Source organism: Leptodactylus fuscus, chromosome 3 (assembly GCF_031893055.1).
Source record: "Leptodactylus fuscus isolate aLepFus1 chromosome 3, aLepFus1.hap2, whole genome shotgun sequence".
NCBI lineage: Eukaryota > Metazoa > Chordata > Amphibia > Anura > Leptodactylidae > Leptodactylus > Leptodactylus fuscus.
Window position 1 is genome coordinate 136319385 of NC_134267.1, and position 20622 is coordinate 136340006.

Here is a 20622-nt window from a genome sequence, read left to right on the forward strand (position 1 = left end):
AAACCTACAGGGGACCCAGGAAGAGTCAAAACGGGGTCATTTGGGGATCAGTGTGTTGAGTAGGACTTATTTTAAAAATTAGACCATTTTGACCATTAGAGTGTTATTGTAAAGAAATTCACATAGAATATTAATAATATTCCAATTTTGAATTATTATATTACAGCCTTGTGGTATATGAAAAAAGGTACAGTAAATCCAATAAGAATCTAGTTTATCACTACCAGGGATCAGTGTCAATGAAGAATATGAAGGAGACACAGAAACACACAGAAGCCTGACTCACTCTTGAATGCAATATTCTCCTGTGGCTGAGCTGAATCAGCTAAATAATCAAAAAATTCATCTTTCTTCTCAGAAGGTAAAACAATCCTGTGGCTACCTGCGATGTCACCAAAACCAGAAGTAGTGTTGCTCTCGCCACCAACATTCTTATGGTTAGTAGTAGTACTTACACAAGTGTTTCCTCCTCCCTCTCCTTTTGTCAAAACAAACAAACAAAAAAAAAAAAGAACACAGAGTTTCCTTTTTTACATTAGTGAAGGGAACACTATTACTGTGTGTATATATATATATAATTCTGCACTACTATTGTGTGTATTTATATACAGTTATGTACTACTACTACTTTGTATATTATATATAATTGCACTTGCACATATATTAAAATGCTTACAATATTTTGTTCAGATTAATCACATTGCTCCTTCACACTGTGTATGGGTGAGACACCGGACCAGAGCGATTTCTCCATCTCTATTCGCTTTAATAAAGTAAGCTGCATTATGGTGTTTCATTCTCTTTTATAGTAACCTATAAGAGCTAATCTTATAGATGATGGGTATGTAATTATTACTGGACATATACAGTAAATGTGACCACAATACTAATAGCCATGTGTAACCATTTGGTTGTGTTATACTTTTAAATGCAGATAAAAAAAATCATTGGGTAATTGAATGTTCTTGACCACATACGGCTCAATTACCTTTCTATAACTTGTACAAGATATATAACAATTGAAGAAAAAAAAACAAGAAATTTTCAACAGTTATCTGTTTCTAAATGACTTTCCCACATTAGATGCATTTTTCATTATTTTGTTATTTTCTGCCCTGTATATCACAATACAAGAGAAAGGGAAAAATCTGCAGTTTGCTATTGCTATTACCCATCTGAAATAGCTTTGTGACTCATTGTTCAATGATCTTTAAATTATATATATATATATATATATATATATATATATATATATATATATATATATATATATATATATAGCATTTTCTGTTCATTTTACTGTTATCTACAATATTATGCGTCTTGGGGTCAAAGTTACAATAAAGTGAATCACTTAAGCTAAATATTATTGATAACAGTTATGTAAAGAACATTATTCACTGTTTTATGAGCTATAGTTTGTGTCAGTTTATAATATATATTCTTGGAATTATTCAGCTAAATGACATATCGTACTTTTTTAATACCTTGTTTCAGGGAAAATTGTATATAAGGAAAATGTTTGTTTTTTTGTCAAAACATTCCTGCAATGAAGATCATAATATCACCAATGACATGAAAATTTTGGTTTTAAGAGGGAATTTTAAATCTAGCAAAGATTAACAGATTTATGAGCACAAATTTATGACATTGTTTAACACTTGAGAGAGAGGGATGAATCTCTCACATGGGTTCATGGCATCCCACAGAACTCACTGAACTGAGATAGCCAGCCATAAAAGACACTCTGTGAACTGATAAGAACATTGTAAACTGATGAATTGTTTAGTTGTTCAGTTGTATAACCAATAACCTTCTTCTACCCTCCCTCCTAGAATTATATTCCTATGTGTCCCTCTTGTACATAAATATGCAGCCTTCAAAAATTGTTTTTAGATATACCTGAAGAAAAAGCCGGGAGCTTCAAAACGTTGAAATCTACCTTCATTATTAGTTAGCCATTAAAAAGGTATCAACTACTGAAGACTCAAGGTTTTTTTTTGTTTGTTTTTTTTTATATATATTTCAGGAAAATTGTGTAATTCAGGATATTTGTGGCTCTTCTCTCTTTAGCTAAGATATGCATTGTTTCCACATCTCATCTATGAGCAGCACATGGTTAGTACCAATATTTAGTCTATGACTGTAAATAAAAATGTTCTGTTCACCGACAGTAAGCAGAAATTTTAAAAATTAAATTAAAATTTGAATTTTAGATATTTGCCTAAATTTGTATGCAGTACATTATATTGAACAAAACCTTTAATGTGAAGCGAATAAACTTAAAGGTTTTTCTCATTTCTGTGGGGAAGGGGCTTCAAAGCTGGTTATGGGGGCTTCAAAGCTTGTTCATATTATAGTGAACCTACAATAACTTACAGTAAATTGAAATGTAACTTATTGTGTAGCATAAGCTTGTCACTTGAAGCATAAGCAATACACCAAATACATTATTAGTACAGATTCCTTTTTATAATAATACTGTGGTCCAACCAATAGAGAAAACTTACTGTCATTTCATTCATGCTGAGGAGTGAAGGAGACGGAGGTTTAGTACCTAACCGATATTCAAATCCTTCCCTTAATGTCATGCCCCAAAATTGACTGTAGTTGTCTGCTTTCCATCTGCAATTTAATAAATTATTGCAAAAAAATATTGATTTACTTATCTTCACATTATACTAAAATATTCTATACTTCAATATTTTGGACATATACTGGGGCTAACTTTGTAGAACGCCTATTAAATGTTATAAACATCTTTAAAAACACCATTTCAATTGATCTTTCATATAAACTATTTTGTATAAAAGGTATAATATATAAATATTAGTAGCCCAATATAAATTATAAATTGTATTCAACATTACAGGGGAATAAAAAATATGTATGTAACATTCTTCTTGAACTATAATTAAGGAAAATTTTCCATTTTGATATCTACTTAAAGGGGTTTCTTGGTAGATAAATACTAGTGACTAGAGATGAGCGAACAGTGTTCTATCGAACTCATGTTCGATCGGATATTAGGCTGTTCGGCATGTTCGAATCGAATCGAACACCGCGTGGTAAAGTGCGCCATTACTCGATTCCCCTCCCACCTTCCCTGGCGCCTTTTTTGCTCCAATAACAGCGCAGGGTAGGTGGGACAGGAACTACGACACCGGTGACGTTGAGAAAAGTAGGCAAAACCCATTGGCTGCCGAAAACATGTGACCTCTAATTTAAAAGAACAGCGCCGCCCAGGTTCGCGTCATTCTGAGCTTGCAATTCACCGAGGACGGAGGTTTCCGTCCAGCTAGCTAGGGCTTAGATTCTGGGTAGGCAGGGACAGGCTAGGATAGGAAGGAGAAGACAACCACAACAGCTCTTGTAAGAGCTAAATTCCAGGGAGAAGCTTGTCAGTGTAACGTGGCACTGACGGGCTCAATCGCCGCAACCCAGCTTTCCCAGGATCCTGAATGGAATACACTGTCAGTGTATTCCCATATACCCCGATACCCGTTCCAACGGTGTGCCCCCCCACCTTCACCCCAGAAATACCCTGCAAGTCCCCTAGCAATAGAATTGGGGCTATATACACCCACAATTTTTACTACTGGTATACAGTGCCATTGTCTGACTGGGAATTCAAAGAATATATTGGGAATACAAATACCCTCATTTCTTGCTACTGCCATATAGTGCCAGTGTCTGACTGGGAATTCAAAGAATATATTGGGGTTACGTGCACCCACAATTTTTACTACTGGTATACAGTGCCATTGTCTGACTGGGAATTCAAAGAATATATTGGGAATACAAATACCCTCATTTCTTGCTACTGCCATATAGTGCCAGTGTCTGACTGGGAATTCAAAGAATATATTGGGGTTACGTGCACCCACAATTTTTACTACTGGTATACAGTGCCATTGTCTGACTGGGAATTCAAAGAATATATTGGGAATACAAATACCCTCATTTCTTGCTACTGCCATAAAGTGCCAGTTTCTGACTGGTAATTCAAAGAATATATTGGGGTTACGTGCACCCACAATTTTTACTACTGGTATACAGTGCCATTGTCTGACTGGGAATTCAAAGAATATATTGGGAATACAAATACCCTCATTTCTTGCTACTGCCATATAGTGCCAGTGTCTGACTGGGAATTCAAAGAATATATTGGGGTTACGTGCACCCACAATTTTTACTACTGGTATACAGTGCCATTGTCTGACTGGGAATTCAAAGAATATATTGGGAATACAAATACCCTCATTTCTTGCTACTGCCATATAGTGCCAGTGTCTGACTGGGAATTCAAAGAATATATTGGGGTTACATGCACCCACAATTTTTACTACTGGTATACAGTGCCATTGTCTGACTGGGAATTCAAAGAATATATTGGGAATACAAATACCCTCATTTCTTGCTACTGCCATATAGTGCCAGTGTCTGACTGGGAATTCAAAGAATATATTGGGGTTACGTGCACCCACAATTTTTACTACTGGTATACAGTGCCATTGTCTGACTGGGAATTCAAAGAATATATTGGGAATACAAATACCCTCATTTCTTGCTACTGCCATATAGTGCCAGTGTCTGACTGGGAATTCAAAGAATATATTGGGGTTACGTGCACCCACAATTTTTACTACTGGTATACAGTGCCATTGTCTGACTGGGAATTCAAAGAATATATTGGGAATACAAATACCCTCATTTCTTGCTACTGCCATATAGTGCCAGTGTCTGACTGGGAATTCAAAGAATATATTGGGGTTACGTGCACCCACAATTTTTACTACTGGTATACAGTGCCATTGTCTGACTGGGAATTCAAAGAATATATTGGGAATACAAATACCCTCATTTCTTGCTACTGCCATATAGTGCCAGTGTCTGACTGGTAATTCAAAGAATATATTGGTGTTACGTGCACCCACAATTTTTACTACTGGTATACAGTGCCATTGTCTGACTGGGAATTCAAAGAATATATTGGGAATACAAATACCCTCATTTCTTGCTACTGCCATATAGTGCCAGTGTCTGACTGGGAATTCAAAGAATATATTGGGGTTACGTGCACCCACAATTTTTACTACTGGTATACAGTGCCATTGTCTGACTGGGAATTCAAAGAATATATTGGGAATACAAATACCCTCATTTCTTGCTACTGCCATATAGTGCCAGTGTCTGACTGGGAATTCAAAGAATATATTGGGGTTACGTGCACCCACAATTTTTACTACTGGTATACAGTGCCATTGTCTGACTGGGAATTCAAAGAATATATTGGGAATACAAATACCCTCATTTCTTGCTACTGCCATATAGTGCCAGTTTCTGACTGGTAATTCAAAGAATATATTGGGGTTACGTGCACCCACAATTTTTACTACTGGTATACAGTGCCATTGTCTGACTGGGAATTCAAAGAATATATTGGGAATACAAATACCCTCATTTCTTGCTACTGCCATATAGTGCCAGTGTCTGACTGGGAATTCAAAGAATATATTGGGGTTACATGCACCCACAATTTTTACTACTGGTATACAGTGCCATTGTCTGACTGGGAATTCAAAGAATATATTGGGGTTATAAATACCCTCATTTCTTGCTACTGCCATATAGTGCCAGTTTCTGACTGGTAATTCAAAGAATATATTGGGGTTACGTGCACCCACAATTTTTACTACTGGTATACAGTGCCATTGTCTGACTGGGAATTCAAAGAATATATTGGGAATACAAATACCCTCATTTCTTGCTACTGCCATATAGTGCCAGTGTCTGACTGGGAATTCAAAGAATATATTGTGGTTACGTGCACCCACAATTTTTACTACTGGTATACAGTGCCATTGTCTGACTGGGAATTCAAAGAATATATTGGGAATACAAATACCCTCATTTCTTGCTACTGCCATATAGTGCCAGTTTCTGACTGGTAATTCAAAGAATATATTGTGGTTACGTGCACCCACAATTTTTACTACTGGTATACAGTGCCATTGTCTGACTGGGAATTCAAAGAATATATTGGGAATACAAATACCCTCATTTCTTGCTTCTGCCATATAGTGCCAGTGTCTGACTGGGAATTCAAAGAATATATTGGGGTTACGTGCACCCACAATTTTTACTACTGGTATACAGTGCCATTGTCTGACTGGGAATTCAAAGAATATATTGGGAATACAAATACCCTCATTTCTTGCTACTGCCATATAGTGCCAGTGTCTGACTGGGAATTCAAAGAATATATTGGGGTTACGTGCACCCACAATTTTTACTACTGGTATACAGTGCCATTGTCTGACTGGGAATTCAAAGAATATATTGGGAATACAAATACCCTCATTTCTTGCTACTGCCATATAGTGCCAGTTTCTGACTGGTAATTCAAAGAATATATTGTGGTTACATGCACCCACAATTTTTACTACTGGTATACAGTGCCATTGTCTGACTGGGAATTCAAAGAATATATTGGGAATACAAATACCCTCATTTCTTGCTTCTGCCATATAGTGCCAGTGTCTGACTGGGAATTCAAAGAATATATTGGGGTTACGTGCACCCACAATTTTTACTACTGGTATACAGTGCCATTGTCTGACTGGGAATTCAAAGAATATATTGGGAATACAAATACCCTCATTTCTTGCTACTGCCATATAGTGCCAGTGTCTGACTGGGAATTCAAAGAATATATTGGGGTTACGTGCACCCACAATTTTTACTACTGGTATACAGTGCCATTGTCTGACTGGGAATTCAAAGAATATATTGGGAATACAAATACCCTCATTTCTTGCTACTGCCATATAGTGCCAGTGTCTGACTGGGAATTCAAAGAATATATTGGGAATACAAATACCCTCATTTCTTGCTACTGCCATATAGTGCCAGTTTCTGACTGGTAATTCAAAGAATATATTGGGGTTACGTGCACCCACAATTTTTACTACTGGTATACAGTGCCAATTTCTAACTAGGAATTCAAAATGCGCAAGGCTCCCGGAAAGGGACGTGGACGAGGCCGTGGGCGAGGTCGGGGGAATGGTTCTGGGGAGCAAGGTAGCAGTGAAGCCACAGGGCGTCCCGTGCCTACTCCTGTGGGGCAGCAAGCATTGCGCCACTCCACAGTGCCAGGGTTGCTTGCCACATTAACTAAACTGCAGGGTACAAACCTTAGTAGGCCCGAGAACCAGGAACAGGTCTTGCAATGGCTGTCAGAGAACGCTTACAGCACATTGTCCAGCAGCCAGTCAGACTCTGCCTCCTCTCCTCCTATTACCCAACAGTCTTGTCTTCCTTCCTCCCAAAATTCCGAAGCTTTACAGAACAATAACCCAAACTGTCCCTGCTCCCCAGAGCTGTTCTCCGCTCCTTTCATTGTCCCTCAACCTGCCTCTCCACGTCACGATTCCACGAACCTAACAGAGGAGCATCTGTGTCCAGATGCTCAAACACTAGAGTCTCCTCCATCTCCGTTAGATTTGGTGGTGGATGACCAGCAACCCACCCTCATCGACGATGATGTGACGCAGTTGCCGTCAGGGCATCCAGTTGACCGGCGCATTGTGCGGGAGGAGGAGATGAGACAGGAGTTGGAAGAGGAAGTGGTGGATGATGAGGACACTGACCCGACCTGGACAGGGGGGATGTCAAGCGGGGAAAGTAGTGTGGATGTTGAGGCAGGTGCAGCACCAAAAAGGGTAGCTAGAGGCAGAGGCAGAGGTCAGCAGCTTAGGCGAAGCCAGGCCACACCCGGAATCTCCCAAGATGTTCCAGTTCGTACCCAGCCCCGAAAAACTCCCACCTCGAGGGCACGTTTCTCGAAGGTGTGGAGTTTTTTCAAGGAATGCGCCGAGGACAGATATAGTGTTGTCTGCACAATTTGCCTCTCGAAATTGATTAGGGGCTCTGAGAAGAGCAACCTGTCCACCACTTCAATGCGCCGTCATTTGGAATCCAAGCACTGGAATCAGTGGCAGGCAGCAACGGCAGGACAAAGGCCGCCTGCCGTTCACGCCACTGCCACTGCCTCTGCCACTGCCTCTGCCTCTGCCACTGCCACTGCTGACTGTGCTGGCGATGCACTCCAGAGGACGAGCCAGGACACCACTTCATCTGCCTCCGCCACTTTGTTGACTTCTACCTCATCCTCCCCTGGTCCTGTCTTATCTCCTTCTCCTGCACCATCAAAGGCACCATCAGGCGTTTCTTTACAACAACCCACCATCTCTCAGACATTGGAGCGGCGGCAGAAATACACTGCTAACCACCCACACGCGCAAGCCTTGAACGCCAACATCGCTAAACTGCTGGCCCAGGAGATGTTGGCGTTCCGGCTTGTTGAAACTCCCGCCTTCCTGGACCTGATGGCAACTGCGGCACCTCGCTATGCCGTCCCTAGCCGTCACTACTTCTCCCGGTGTGCCGTCCCAGCCTTGCACCAGCACGTGTCACTCAACATCAGGCGGGCCCTTAGTTCCGCGCTTTGCACAAAGGTCCACTTGACCACCGACGCGTGGACAAGTGCATGCGGACAGGGACGCTACATTTCACTGACGGCACACTGGGTGAATGTAGTTGAGGCTGGGACTGCTTCCCAAACTGGCCCGGTGTACCTCGTCTCCCCGCCTAACATTACTGGCAGGGACACGAGAAGAACACCCCCCTCCTCCTCCTCCTCTACCGCCTCCTCCTCCGCCACCGCCTCCTCCTCCGCTGTTAGATTGACCCCAGCTACGAGTTGGAGACGTTGCAGCACTGGCGTTGGTAGACGTCAGCAGGCTGTGCTGAAGCTGATCAGCTTGGGGGACAGACAGCACACTGCCTCCGAGGTGAGGGATGCCCTCCTCGATGAGACGGCAATATGGTTTGAGCCGCTGCACCTGGGCCCAGGCATGGTCGTTTGTGATAACGGCCGGAACCTGGTAGCAGCTCTGGAGCTTGCCGGACTCCAACATGTTCCATGCCTGGCCCACGTCTTCAACCTAGTGGTGCAACGTTTCCTAAAGAGCTACCCCAATGTTCCAGAGCTACTGGTGAAAGTGCGGCGCATGTGCGCCCACTTTCGCAAGTCGACAGTAGCCGCTGCTAGCTTAAAATCTCTCCAGCAACGCCTGCATGTGCCACAACACCGGCTTTTGTGCGACGTCCCCACACGCTGGAACTCAACGTTTCAGATGTTGAATAGAGTGGTTGAGCAGCAGAGACCTTTGATGGAATACCAGCTACAAAACCCTAGGGTGCCACAAAGTCAGCTGCCTCAGTTTCACATCCATGAGTGGCCATGGATGAGAGACCTTTGTGACATCCTACGGGTCTTTGAGGAGTCCACAAGGAGGGTGAGCTCTGAGGATGCGATGGTGAGCCTTACAATCCCGCTCTTGTGTGTTCTGAGAGAATCCCTGATTGACATCAGGGATAACTCAGATCACACAGAGGAGTTAGGAATAGCATCCGATCCGTCACAGCTGGAGAGTAGGTCCACACATCTGTCCGCTTCACTGCATTTAATGGAGGAGGAGGAGGAGGAGGAAGAAGAGTTGTCCGATGATGTGATGGTGATACAGGAGGCTTCCGGGCAACTTCGAATCGTCCCATTGTTGCAGCGCGGATGGGTAGACATGGAGGATGAGGAGGAAATGGAGATTGAACTTTCCGGTGGGGCCAGAGGAGTCATGCCAACTAACACTGTGGCAGACATGGCTGAGTTCATGTTGGGGTGCTTTACAACCGACAAGCGTATTGTCAAAATCATGGAGGACAACCAGTACTGGATCTTTGCTATCCTTGACCCCCGGTATAAAAACAACATCTCGTCTTTTATTCCGGTAGAGGGGAGGGCCAATCGCATCAATGCTTGCCACAGGCAATTGGTGCAGAATATGATGGAGATGTTTCCAGCATGTGACGTTGGCGGCAGGGAGGGCAGTTCCTCCAGTAGGCAACCAAGTTCTCACCGGTCCACACAAACGAGGGGCACACTGTCTAAGGTCTGGGACACCTTGATGGCACCCCCTCGCCAAAGTGCCGCCACGGAGGGTCCTAGTGTCACCAGGCGTGAGAAGTATAGGCGCATGTTGCGGGAATACCTTTCCGACCACAGCCCTGTCCTCTCCGACCCCTCTGCGCCCTACACGTATTGGGTGTCGAAGTTGGACCTGTGGCTTGAACTTGCCCTATATGCCTTGGAGGTGCTGTCCTGTCCTGCCGCCAGCGTCCTATCTGAGAGGGTGTTCAGTGCAGCCGGTGGCATCATCACTGACAAGCGCACCCGTCTGTCAGCTGAGAGTACCGACCGGCTCACTTTGATAAAAATGAACCACCACTGGATAGAGCCTTCATTTTTGTGCCCACTTGTGTAAAGCACCCCAACATGAAACTCCATGTCTGTACTCAACCTCTCCAATTCCTCCGCATCCTCATACTCATCCACCATAAGCGTTGCACAATTCTGCTAATACTAGGCTCCCTCCAACATGATTTCCCCCAACTCTGCTGGTTAGAGGCTCCCTCCACCCTGATTTCCACCAACTCTGCTGGTTAGAGGCTCCCTCCACCCTGCTTTCCCACAACTCTGCTGGTTAGAGGCTCCCTCCACCATGAATTTGCCCAAACTGGGCTGGTTAGAGGCTCCCTCCACCATGAATTGGTCCAAACTGGGTTTTTTAGAGGCTCCCTCCACCATTAATTGGTCCAAACTGGGCTGGTTAGAGGCTCCCTCCACCATGAATTTGCCCAAACTGGGCTGTTTAGAGGCTCCCTCCACCATGAATTTGCCCAAACTGGGCTGGTTAGAGGCTCCCTCCACCATGAATTGGTCCAAACTGGGGTTTTTAGAGGCTCCCTCCACCATGAATTGGTCCAAACTTGGCTGTTTAGAGGCTCCCTCCACCATTAATTGGTCCAAACTGGGCTGGTTAGAGGCTCCCTCCACCATGAATTGGTCCAAACTGGGTTTTTTAGAGGCTCCCTCCACCCTGAATTTGCCCAAACTGGGCTGTTTAGAGGCTCCCTCCACCATGAATTGGTCCAAACTGGGCTGTTTAGAGGCTCCCTCCACCATGAATTTGCCCAAACTGGGCTGTTTAGAGGCTCCCTCCACCATGAATTGGTCCAAACTGGCCTGTTTAGAGGCTCCCTCCACCATTAATTGGTCCAAACTGGGCTGGTTAGAGGCTCCCTCCACCATGAATTTCCCAAAACTTGGCTGTTTAGAGGCTCCCTCCACCATTAATTGGTCCAAACTGGGCTGGTTAGAGGCTCCCTCCACCATGAATTTGCCCAAACTGGGCTGTTTAGAGGCTCCCTCCACCATGAATTGGTCCAAACTGGGTTTTTTAGAGGCTCCCTCCACCATGAATTGGTCCAAACTGGGCTGTTTAGAGGCTCCCTCCACCATGAATTTGCCCAAACTGGGCTGTTTAGCGGCTCCCTCCACCATTAATTGGTCCAAACTGGGCTGGTTAGAGGCTCCCTCCACCATGAATTTGCCCAAACTGGGCTGTTTAGAGGCTCCCTCCACCATGAATTTGCCCAAACTGGGCTGGTTAGAGGCTCCCTCCACCATGAATTGGTCCAAACTGGGTTTTTAGAGGCTCCCTCCACCATGAATTTGCCCAAACTGGGCTGTTTAGAGGCTCCCTCCACCATGAATTGGTCCAAACTGGGGTGGTTAGAGGCTCCCTCCACCATTAATTGGTCCAAACTGGGCTGGTTAGAGGCTCCCTCCACCATTAATTGGTCCAGACTGGGCTGGTTAGAGGCTCCCTCCACCATTAATTGGTCCAAACTGGGCTGGTTAGAGGCTCCCTCCACCATGAATTGGTCCAAACTGGGGTTTTTAGAGGCTCCCTCCACCATGAATTGGTCCAAACTTGGCTGTTTAGAGGCTCCCTCCACCATTAATTGGTCCAAACTGGGCTGGTTAGAGGCTCCCTCCACCATGAATTGGTCCAAACTGGGTTTTTTAGAGGCTCCCTCCACCATGAATTGGTCCAAACTGGGGTTTTTAGAGGCTCCCTCCACCATGAATTGGTCCAAACTGGGCTGTTTAGCGGCTCCCTCCACCATTAATTGGTCCAAACTGGGCTGGTTAGAGGCTCCCTCCACCATGAATTTGCCCAAACTGGGCTGTTTAGAGGCTCCCTCCACCATGAATTTGCCCAAACTGGGCTGGTTAGAGGCTCCCTCCACCATGAATTGGTCCAAACTGAGGTTTTTAGAGGCTCCCTCCACCATGAATTGGTCCAAACTTGGCTGTTTAGAGGCTCCCTCCACCATTAATTGGTCCAAACTGGGCTGGTTAGAGGCTCCCTCCACCATGAATTGGTCCAAACTGGGTTTTTTAGAGGCTCCCTCCACCATGAATTTGCCCAAACTGGGTTTTTTAGAGGCTCCCTCCACCATGAATTTCCCAAAACTTGGCTGTTTAGAGGCTCCCTCCACCATTAATTGGTCCAAACTGGGCTGGTTAGAGGCTCCCTCCACCATGAATTTGCCCAAACTGGGCTGTTTAGAGGCTCCCTCCACCATGAATTGGTCCAAACTGGGTTTTTTAGAGGCTCCCTCCACCATGAATTGGTCCAAACTGGGCTGTTTAGAGGCTCCCTCCACCATGAATTTGCCCAAACTGGGCTGTTTAGCGGCTCCCTCCACCATTAATTGGTCCAAACTGGGCTGGTTAGAGGCTCCCTCCACCATGAATTTGCCCAAACTGGGCTGTTTAGAGGCTCCCTCCACCATGAATTTGCCCAAACTGGGCTGGTTAGAGGCTCCCTCCACCATGAATTGGTCCAAACTGGGGTTTTTAGAGGCTCCCTCCACCATGAATTGGTCCAAACTTGGCTGTTTAGAGGCTCCCTCCACCATGAATTGGTCCAAACTGGGGTGGTTAGAGGCTCCCTCCACCATTAATTGGTCCAAACTGGGCTGGTTAGGGGCTCCCTCCACCATTAATTGGTCCAAACTGGGCTGGTTAGAGGCTCCCTCCACCATTAATTGGTCCAAACTGGGCTGGTTAGAGGCTCCCTCCACCATTAATTGGTCCAAACTGGGCTGGTTAGAGGCTCCCTCCACCATGAATTTGCCCAAACTGGGCTGGTTAGAGGCTCCCTCCACCATGAATTGGTCCAAACTGGGTTTTTTAGAGGCTCCCTCCACCATGAATTTGCCCAAACTGGGCTGGTTAGAGGCTCCCTCCACCATGAATTTGCCCAAACTGGGCTGGTTAGAGGCTCCCTCCACCATGAATTGGTCCAAACTGGGTTTTTTAGAGGCTCCCTCCACCATGAATTTGCCCACACTGGGCTGGTTAGAGGCTCCCTCCACCATGAATTGGTCCAAACTGGGGTTTTTAGAGGCTCCCTCCACCATGAATTTGCCCAAACTGGGGTGTTTAGAGGCTCCCTCCACCATGAATTTGCCCAAACTCTGCTGGTTAGAGGCTCAATCCACCCTGATTTTCAAAACAAATGTTGGTGCCAACCTCAACTTACTACAAGGGCCAAATTCACTGCTGGTGACAAGCTCTCCTCACTGCAAGTGCCAAATACACATGTTTCAAGGTGTTTTCCTACTGTCAGAGATGTGGTATTGAGTGTGTAAAGTGTGTAGTTGTTAGGCTGTGATGTTGGGGTAATAGAGGGTCTTTGGTGTGTTAGATGCCCCCAGACATGCTTCCCCTGCTGTCCCAGTGTCATTCCAGAGGTGTTGGCATCATTTCCTGGGGTGTCATAGTGGACTTGGTGACCCTCCAGACACGGATTTGGGTTTCCCCCTTAACGAGTATCTGTTCCCCATAGACTATAATGGGGTTCGAAACCCATTCGAACACACGAACATTGAGCGGCTGTTCGAATCGAATTTCGAACCTCGAACATTTTAGTGTTCGCTCATCTCTACTAGTGACCTATTCTGCAATATCAAGCACGATCCCTATGCAATGTATGGTGATTGGCATTTAGAGACAATGCCATATAGTTGATCCGAAACCCTCAGTCTCTTCAAAGAGTTGATCAATGGGAATTTCAGATGTCCCAAGGATAGATAATTCATCTTACAATCCCATAAAACCCCTTTAAGTTACTTTTATCATACCCAGGTTCTGAATGTTTGGAACCTGGGATTACAGGCTTATTTCAACACCGGGACATGTGATTGGCACCTGGGACCTGACTCCCTCCTCTTCCTTCTCCTCTCCTTGTTCAATTTTATGGCCTATTTTGTAAGGGCTGACAGACTTTCTGATTGTGGAACCAATGCCTGCCCCTTTCTCTGTATTTCCAATGGCCCGCTATGTATGTCATTCGTGGGAACAGGAAGAAGAAGGAGGAGTGCCTGAATAAATACTGGAGCCCCACTTTGCAAATATGCAGCGTTTTATAGTACTAGTTTCTGGCTACTCCCATCCACACATTGCAGAAAAAAATCAGCAGCAGTAAAGTTGTATTTTCAAAAATGCAGAAAGTCTACAGAGGAAGCCTTCACATGGAGTAAACGCGTGTGTATTTTTGCAAAATACAGGTGCATTCACACTACTGATACGCTGCCTGATTCTGAACGTTAAAACACGTTCAGAATCAGCGCGTATAAAGCAGTTCCCATTCATTTCAATGGGAGCCAGCATACGAGCACTCCCCATTGAAATGAATGGGCTGCTTTTTTCACTACAAGCACTCCCATTGAAGTGAATGGTAAGTGCTCGCGTGTACAGCTAGCTCAGCTCATTCCGAGCCGTACACACGAGCACTTCCCATTCACTTCAATGGGAGTGCTTGTAGTGAAAAAAGCAGCCCATTCATTTCAATGGGGAGCGCTCGTATGCCGGCTCCCATTAAAATGAATGGGAACGGCTTTATACGTGCTGATTCTGAACGTGTTTTAACGTTCAGAATCAGGCAGTGTATCAGTAGTGTGAACTTACCCTACACGTGTAAAAATATGCGTGTAAAAATAACACTCCCATTGACTTCAATGACATTTTACAGGCGTATTTTTACAGGCGTATTTTTGCAAGTGTAAAAAATAGCATTGAAGTCAATGGGAGTCTTATTTTTACACATATATTTTTACACATTTTTACACATGTAGGGTCTAGAGATGAGTGAACAGTGTTCTATCGAACTCATGTTCGATCGGATATTAAGCTGTTCGGCATGTTCGAATCGAATCGAACACCGCGTGGTAAAGTGCGCCATTACTCGATTCCCCTCCCACCTTCCCTGGCGCCTTTTTTGCTCCAATAACAGCGCAGGGTAGGTGGGACAGGAACTACGACACCGGTGACGTTGAAAAAAGTAGGCAAAACCCATTGGCTGCCGAAAACATGTGACCTCTAATTTAAAAGAACAGCGACGCCCAGCTTCGCGTCATTCTGAGCTTGCAATTCACCGGGGACGGAGGTTTCCGTCCAGTTAGCTAGGGCTTAGATTCTGGGTAGGCAGGGACAGGCTAGGATAGGAAGGAGAAGACAACCAACAGTTCTTATAAGAGCTAAATTCCAGGGAGAAGCTTGTCAGTGTAACGTGGCACTGACGGGCTCAATCGCCGCAACCCAGCTTTCCCAGGATCCTGAATGGAATACACTGACAGTGTATTCCCGTATACCCGATATATACCCCCGATACCCGTTCCAACGGTGTGCCCCCCCACCTTCACCCCAGAAATACACTGCAAGTCCCCTAGCAATAGAATTGGGGCTATATACACCCACTATTTTTGCTACTGCTATATAGTGCCATTGTCTCACTGGGAATTCAAAGAATATATTGGGCTTACATATAACTTCAATTCCAGGGAGAAGCTTGTCAGTGTAACGTGGCACTGACGGGCTCAATCGCCGCAACCCAGCTTTCCCAGGATCCTGAATGGAATACACTGTCAGTGTATTCCCGTATACCCCATATATACACCCCAAATCCCCGTTCCAACGGTGTGCCCCCCCACCTTCACCTCAGAAATACCCTGCAAGTCCCCTAGCAATAGAATTGGGGCTATATACACCTACTATTTTTGCTACTGGTATATAGTGCCATTGTCTGACTGGGAATTCAAAGAATATATTGGGGTTACGTGCACCCACAATTTTTGCTACTTGTATATAGTGCCATTGTCTCACTGGGAATTCAAAGAATATATTGGGCTTACATATAACTTCAATTCCAGGGAGAAGCTTGTCAGTGTAACGTGGCACTGACGGGCTCAATCGCCGCAACCCAGCTTTCCCAGGATCCTGAATGGAACACACTGACAGTGTATTCCCGTATACCCCATATATACACCACAAATCCCCGTTCCAACGGTGTGCCCCCCCACCTTCACCTCAGAAATACCCTGCAAGTCCCCTAGCAATAGAATTGGGGCTATATACACCCACTATTTTTGCTACTGGCATATAGTGCCATTGTCTGACTGGGAATTCAAAGAATATATTGGGGTTACGTGCACCCACAATTTTTGCTACTGGTATATAGTGCCATTGTCTGACTGGGAATTCAAAGAATATATTGGGGTTACGTGCACCCACAATTTTTGCTACTGGTATATAGTGCCATTGTCTCACTGGGAATTCAAAGAATATATGGGGGTTACGTGCACCCACAATTTTTGCTACTGCTATACAGTGCCATTGTCTCACTGGGAATTCAAAGAATATATGGGGGTTACGTGCACCCACAATTTTTGCTACTGCTATACAGTGCCATTGTCTGACTGGTAATTCAAAGAATATATTGGGGTTACGTGCACCCACAATTTTTGCTACTGGTATATAGTGCCATTGTCTGACTGGGAATTCAAAGAATATATTGGGGTTACAAATACCCTCATTTCTTGCTACTGGTATATAGTGCCATTGTCTGACTGGGAATTCAAAGAATATATTGGGGTTACAAATACCCTCATTTCTTGCTACTGCCATATAGTGCCAGTTTCTGACTGGTAATTCAAAGAATATATTGGGGTTACGTGCACCCACAATTTTTGCTACTGGTATATAGTGCCATTGTCTGACTGGGAATTCAAAGAATATATTGGGGTTACGTGCACCCACAATTTTTGCTACTGGTATATAGTGCCATTGTCTGACTGGGAATTCAAAGAATATATGGGGGTTACGTGCACCCACAATTTTTGCTACTGCTATACAGTGCCATTGTCTCACTGGGAATTCAAAGAATATATTGGGGTTATGTGCACCCACAATTTTTGCTACTGGTATATAGTGCCATTGTCTGACTGGGAATTCAAAGAATATATTGGGGTTACAAATACCCTCATTTCTTGCTACTGCCATATAGTGCCAGTTTCTGACTGGTAATTCAAAGAATATATTGGGGTTACGTGCACCCACAATTTTTGCTACTGGTATATAGTGCCATTGTCTGACTGGGAATTCAAAGAATATATTGGGGTTACAAATACCCTCATTTCTTGCTACTGGTATATAGTGCCATTGTCTGACTGGGAATTCAAAGAATATATTGGGGTTACAAATACCCTCATTTCTTGCTACTGGTATATAGTGCCATTGTCTGACTGGGAATTCAAAGAATATATTGGGGTTACAAATACCCTCATTTCTTGCTACTGCCATATAGTGCCAGTTTCTGACTGGTAATTCAAAGAATATATTGGGGTTACGTGCACCCACAATTTTTGCTACTGGTATATAGTGCCATTGTCTGACTGGGAATTCAAAGAATATATTGGGGTTACAAATACCCTCATTTCTTGCTACTGGTATATAGTGCCATTGTCTGACTGGGAATTCAAAGAATATATTGGGGTTACAAATACCCTCATTTCTTGCTACTGGTATATAGTGCCATTGTCTGACTGGGAATTCAAAGAATATATTGGGGTTATAAATACCCTCATTTCTTGCTACTGCCATATAGTGCCAGTTTCTGACTGGTAATTCGAAGAATATATTGGGGTTATAAATACCCTCATTTCTTGCTACTGGTATATAGTGCCATTGTCTGACTGGGAATTCAAAGAATATATTGGGGTTATAAATACCCTCATTTCTTGCTACTGGTATATAGTGCCATTGTCTGACTGGGAATTCAAAGAATATATTGGGGTTACAAATACCCTCATTTCTTGCTACTGCCATATAGTGCCAGTTTCTGACTGGTAATTCAAAGAATATATTGGGGTTACGTGCACCCACAATTTTTGCTACTGGTATATAGTGCCATTGTCTGACTGGGAATTCAAAGAATATATTGGGGTTATAAATACCCTCATTTCTTGCTACTGGTATATAGTGCCATTGTCTGACTGGGAATTCAAAGAATATATTGGGGTTACAAATACCCTCATTTCTTGCTACTGCCATATAGTGCCAGTTTCTGACTGGTAATTCAAAGAATATATTGGGGTTACGTGCACCCACAATTTTTGCTACTGGTATATAGTGCCATTGTCTGACTGGGAATTCAAAGAATATATTGGGGTTACAAATACCCTCATTTCTTGCTACTGGTATATAGTGCCACTGTCTGACTGGGAATTCAAAGAATATATTGGGGTTACAAATACCCTCATTTCTTGCTACTGTTATATAGTGCCATTGTCTGACTGGGAATTCAAAGAATATATTGGGGTTATAAATATCCTCATTTCTTGCTACTGCCATATAGTGCCAGTTTCTGACTGGCAATTCAAAGAATATATTGGGGTTATAAATACCCTCATTTCTTGCTACTGGTATATAGTGCCAATGTCTGACTGAGAATTCAAAGAATATATTGGGGTTATAAATACCCTCATTTCTTGCTACTGGTATATAGTGCCATTGTCTGACTGGGAATTCAAAGAATATATTGGGGTTACAAATACCCTCATTTCTTGCTACTGCCATATAGTGCCAGTTTCTGACTGGTAATTCAAAGAATATATTGGGGTTACGTGCACCCACAATTTTTGCTACTGGTATATAGTGCCATTGTCTGACTGGGAATTCAAAGAATATATTGGGGTTACAAATACCCTCATTTCTTGCTACTGGTATATAGTGCCATTGTCTGACTGGGAATTCAAAGAATATATTGGGGTTACGTGCACCCACAATTTTTGCTACTGGTATATAGTGCCAATTTCTAACTGGGAATTCAAAATGCGCAAGGCTCCCGGAAAGGGACGTGGACGAGGCCGTGGGCGAGGTCGGGGGAATGGTTCTGGGGAGCAAGGTAGCAGTGAAGCCACAGGGCGTCCCGTGCCTACTCCTGTGGGGCAGCAAGCATTGCGCCACTCCACAGTGCCAGGGTTGCTTGCCACATTAACTAAACTGCAGGGTACAAACCTTAGTAGGCCCGAGAACCAGGAACAGGTCTTGCAATGGCTGTCAGAGAACGCTTACAGCACATTGTCCAGCAGCCAGTCAGACTCTGCCTCCTCTCCTCCTATTACCCAACAGTCTTGTCCTCCTTCCTCCCAAAATTCCCAAGCTTCACAGAACAATAACCCTAACTGTCCCTGCTCCCCAGAGCTGTTCTCCGCTCCTTTCATTGTCCCTCAACCTGCCTCTCCACGTCACGATTCCACGAACCTAACAGAGGAGCATCAGTGTCCAGATGCTCAAACACTAGAGTCTCCTCCATCTCCGTTCGATTTGGTGGTGGATGACCAGCAACCCACCCTCATCGACGATGATGTGACGCAGTTGCCGTCAGGGCATCCAGTTGACCGGCGCATTGTGCGGGAGGAGGAGATGAGACAGGAGTTGGAAGAGGAAGTGGTGGATGATGAGGACACTGACCCGACCTGGACAGGGGGGATGTCAAGCGGGGAAAGTAGTGTGGATGTTGAGGCAGGTGCAGCACCAAAAAGGGTAGCTAGAGGCAGAGGCAGAGGTCAGCAGCTTAGGCGAAGCCAGGCCACACCCGGAATCTCCCAAGATGTTCCAGTTCGTACCCAGCCCCGAAAAACTCCCACCTCGAGGGCACGTTTCTTGAAGGTGTTGAGTTTTTTCAAGGAATGCGCCGAGGACAGATATAGTGTTGTCTGCACAATTTGCCTCTCGAAATTGATTAGGGGCTCTGAGAAGAGCAACCTGTCCACCACTTCAATGCGCCGTCATTTGAAATCCAAGCACTGGAATCAGTGGCAGGCAGCAACGGCAGGACAAAGGCCGCCTGCCGTTCACGCCACTGCCACTGCCTCTGCCACTGCCTCTGCCTCTGCCACTGCCACTGCTGACTGTGCTGGCGATGCACTACAGAGGACGAGCCAGGACACCACTTCATCTGCCTCCGCCACTTTGTTGACTTCTCCCTCATCCTCCCCTGTTCCTGTCTTATCTCCTTCTCCTGCACCATCAAAGGCACCATCAGGCGCTTCTTTACAACAACCCACCATCTCTCAGACATTGGAGCGGCGGCAGAAATACACTGCTAACCACCCACACGCGCAAGCCTTGAACGCCAACATCGCTAAACTGCTGGCCCAGGAGATGTTGGCGTTCCGGCTTGTTGAAACTCCCGCCTTCCTGGACCTGATGGCAACTGCGGCACCTCGCTATGCCGTCCCTAGCCGTCACTACTTCTCCCGGTGTGCCGTCCCCGCCTTGCACCAGCACGTGTCACTCAACATCAG

General features: G+C 44.8%; 1 protein-coding gene across 1 annotated transcript in view; it reads right to left on the reverse strand.

The window, feature by feature from the left end:
• The window catches only part of TINAG (tubulointerstitial nephritis antigen), a 100113-nt gene that overhangs the window by 32249 nt on the left and 47242 nt on the right, over nt 1–20622 (reverse strand). Inside the window, exon 4 of the mRNA XM_075269541.1 lies at nt 2511–2625. Coding sequence (XP_075125642.1) covers nt 2511–2625 — 115 coding nt within the window. The remainder of the gene's footprint in view (nt 1–2510; nt 2626–20622) is intronic.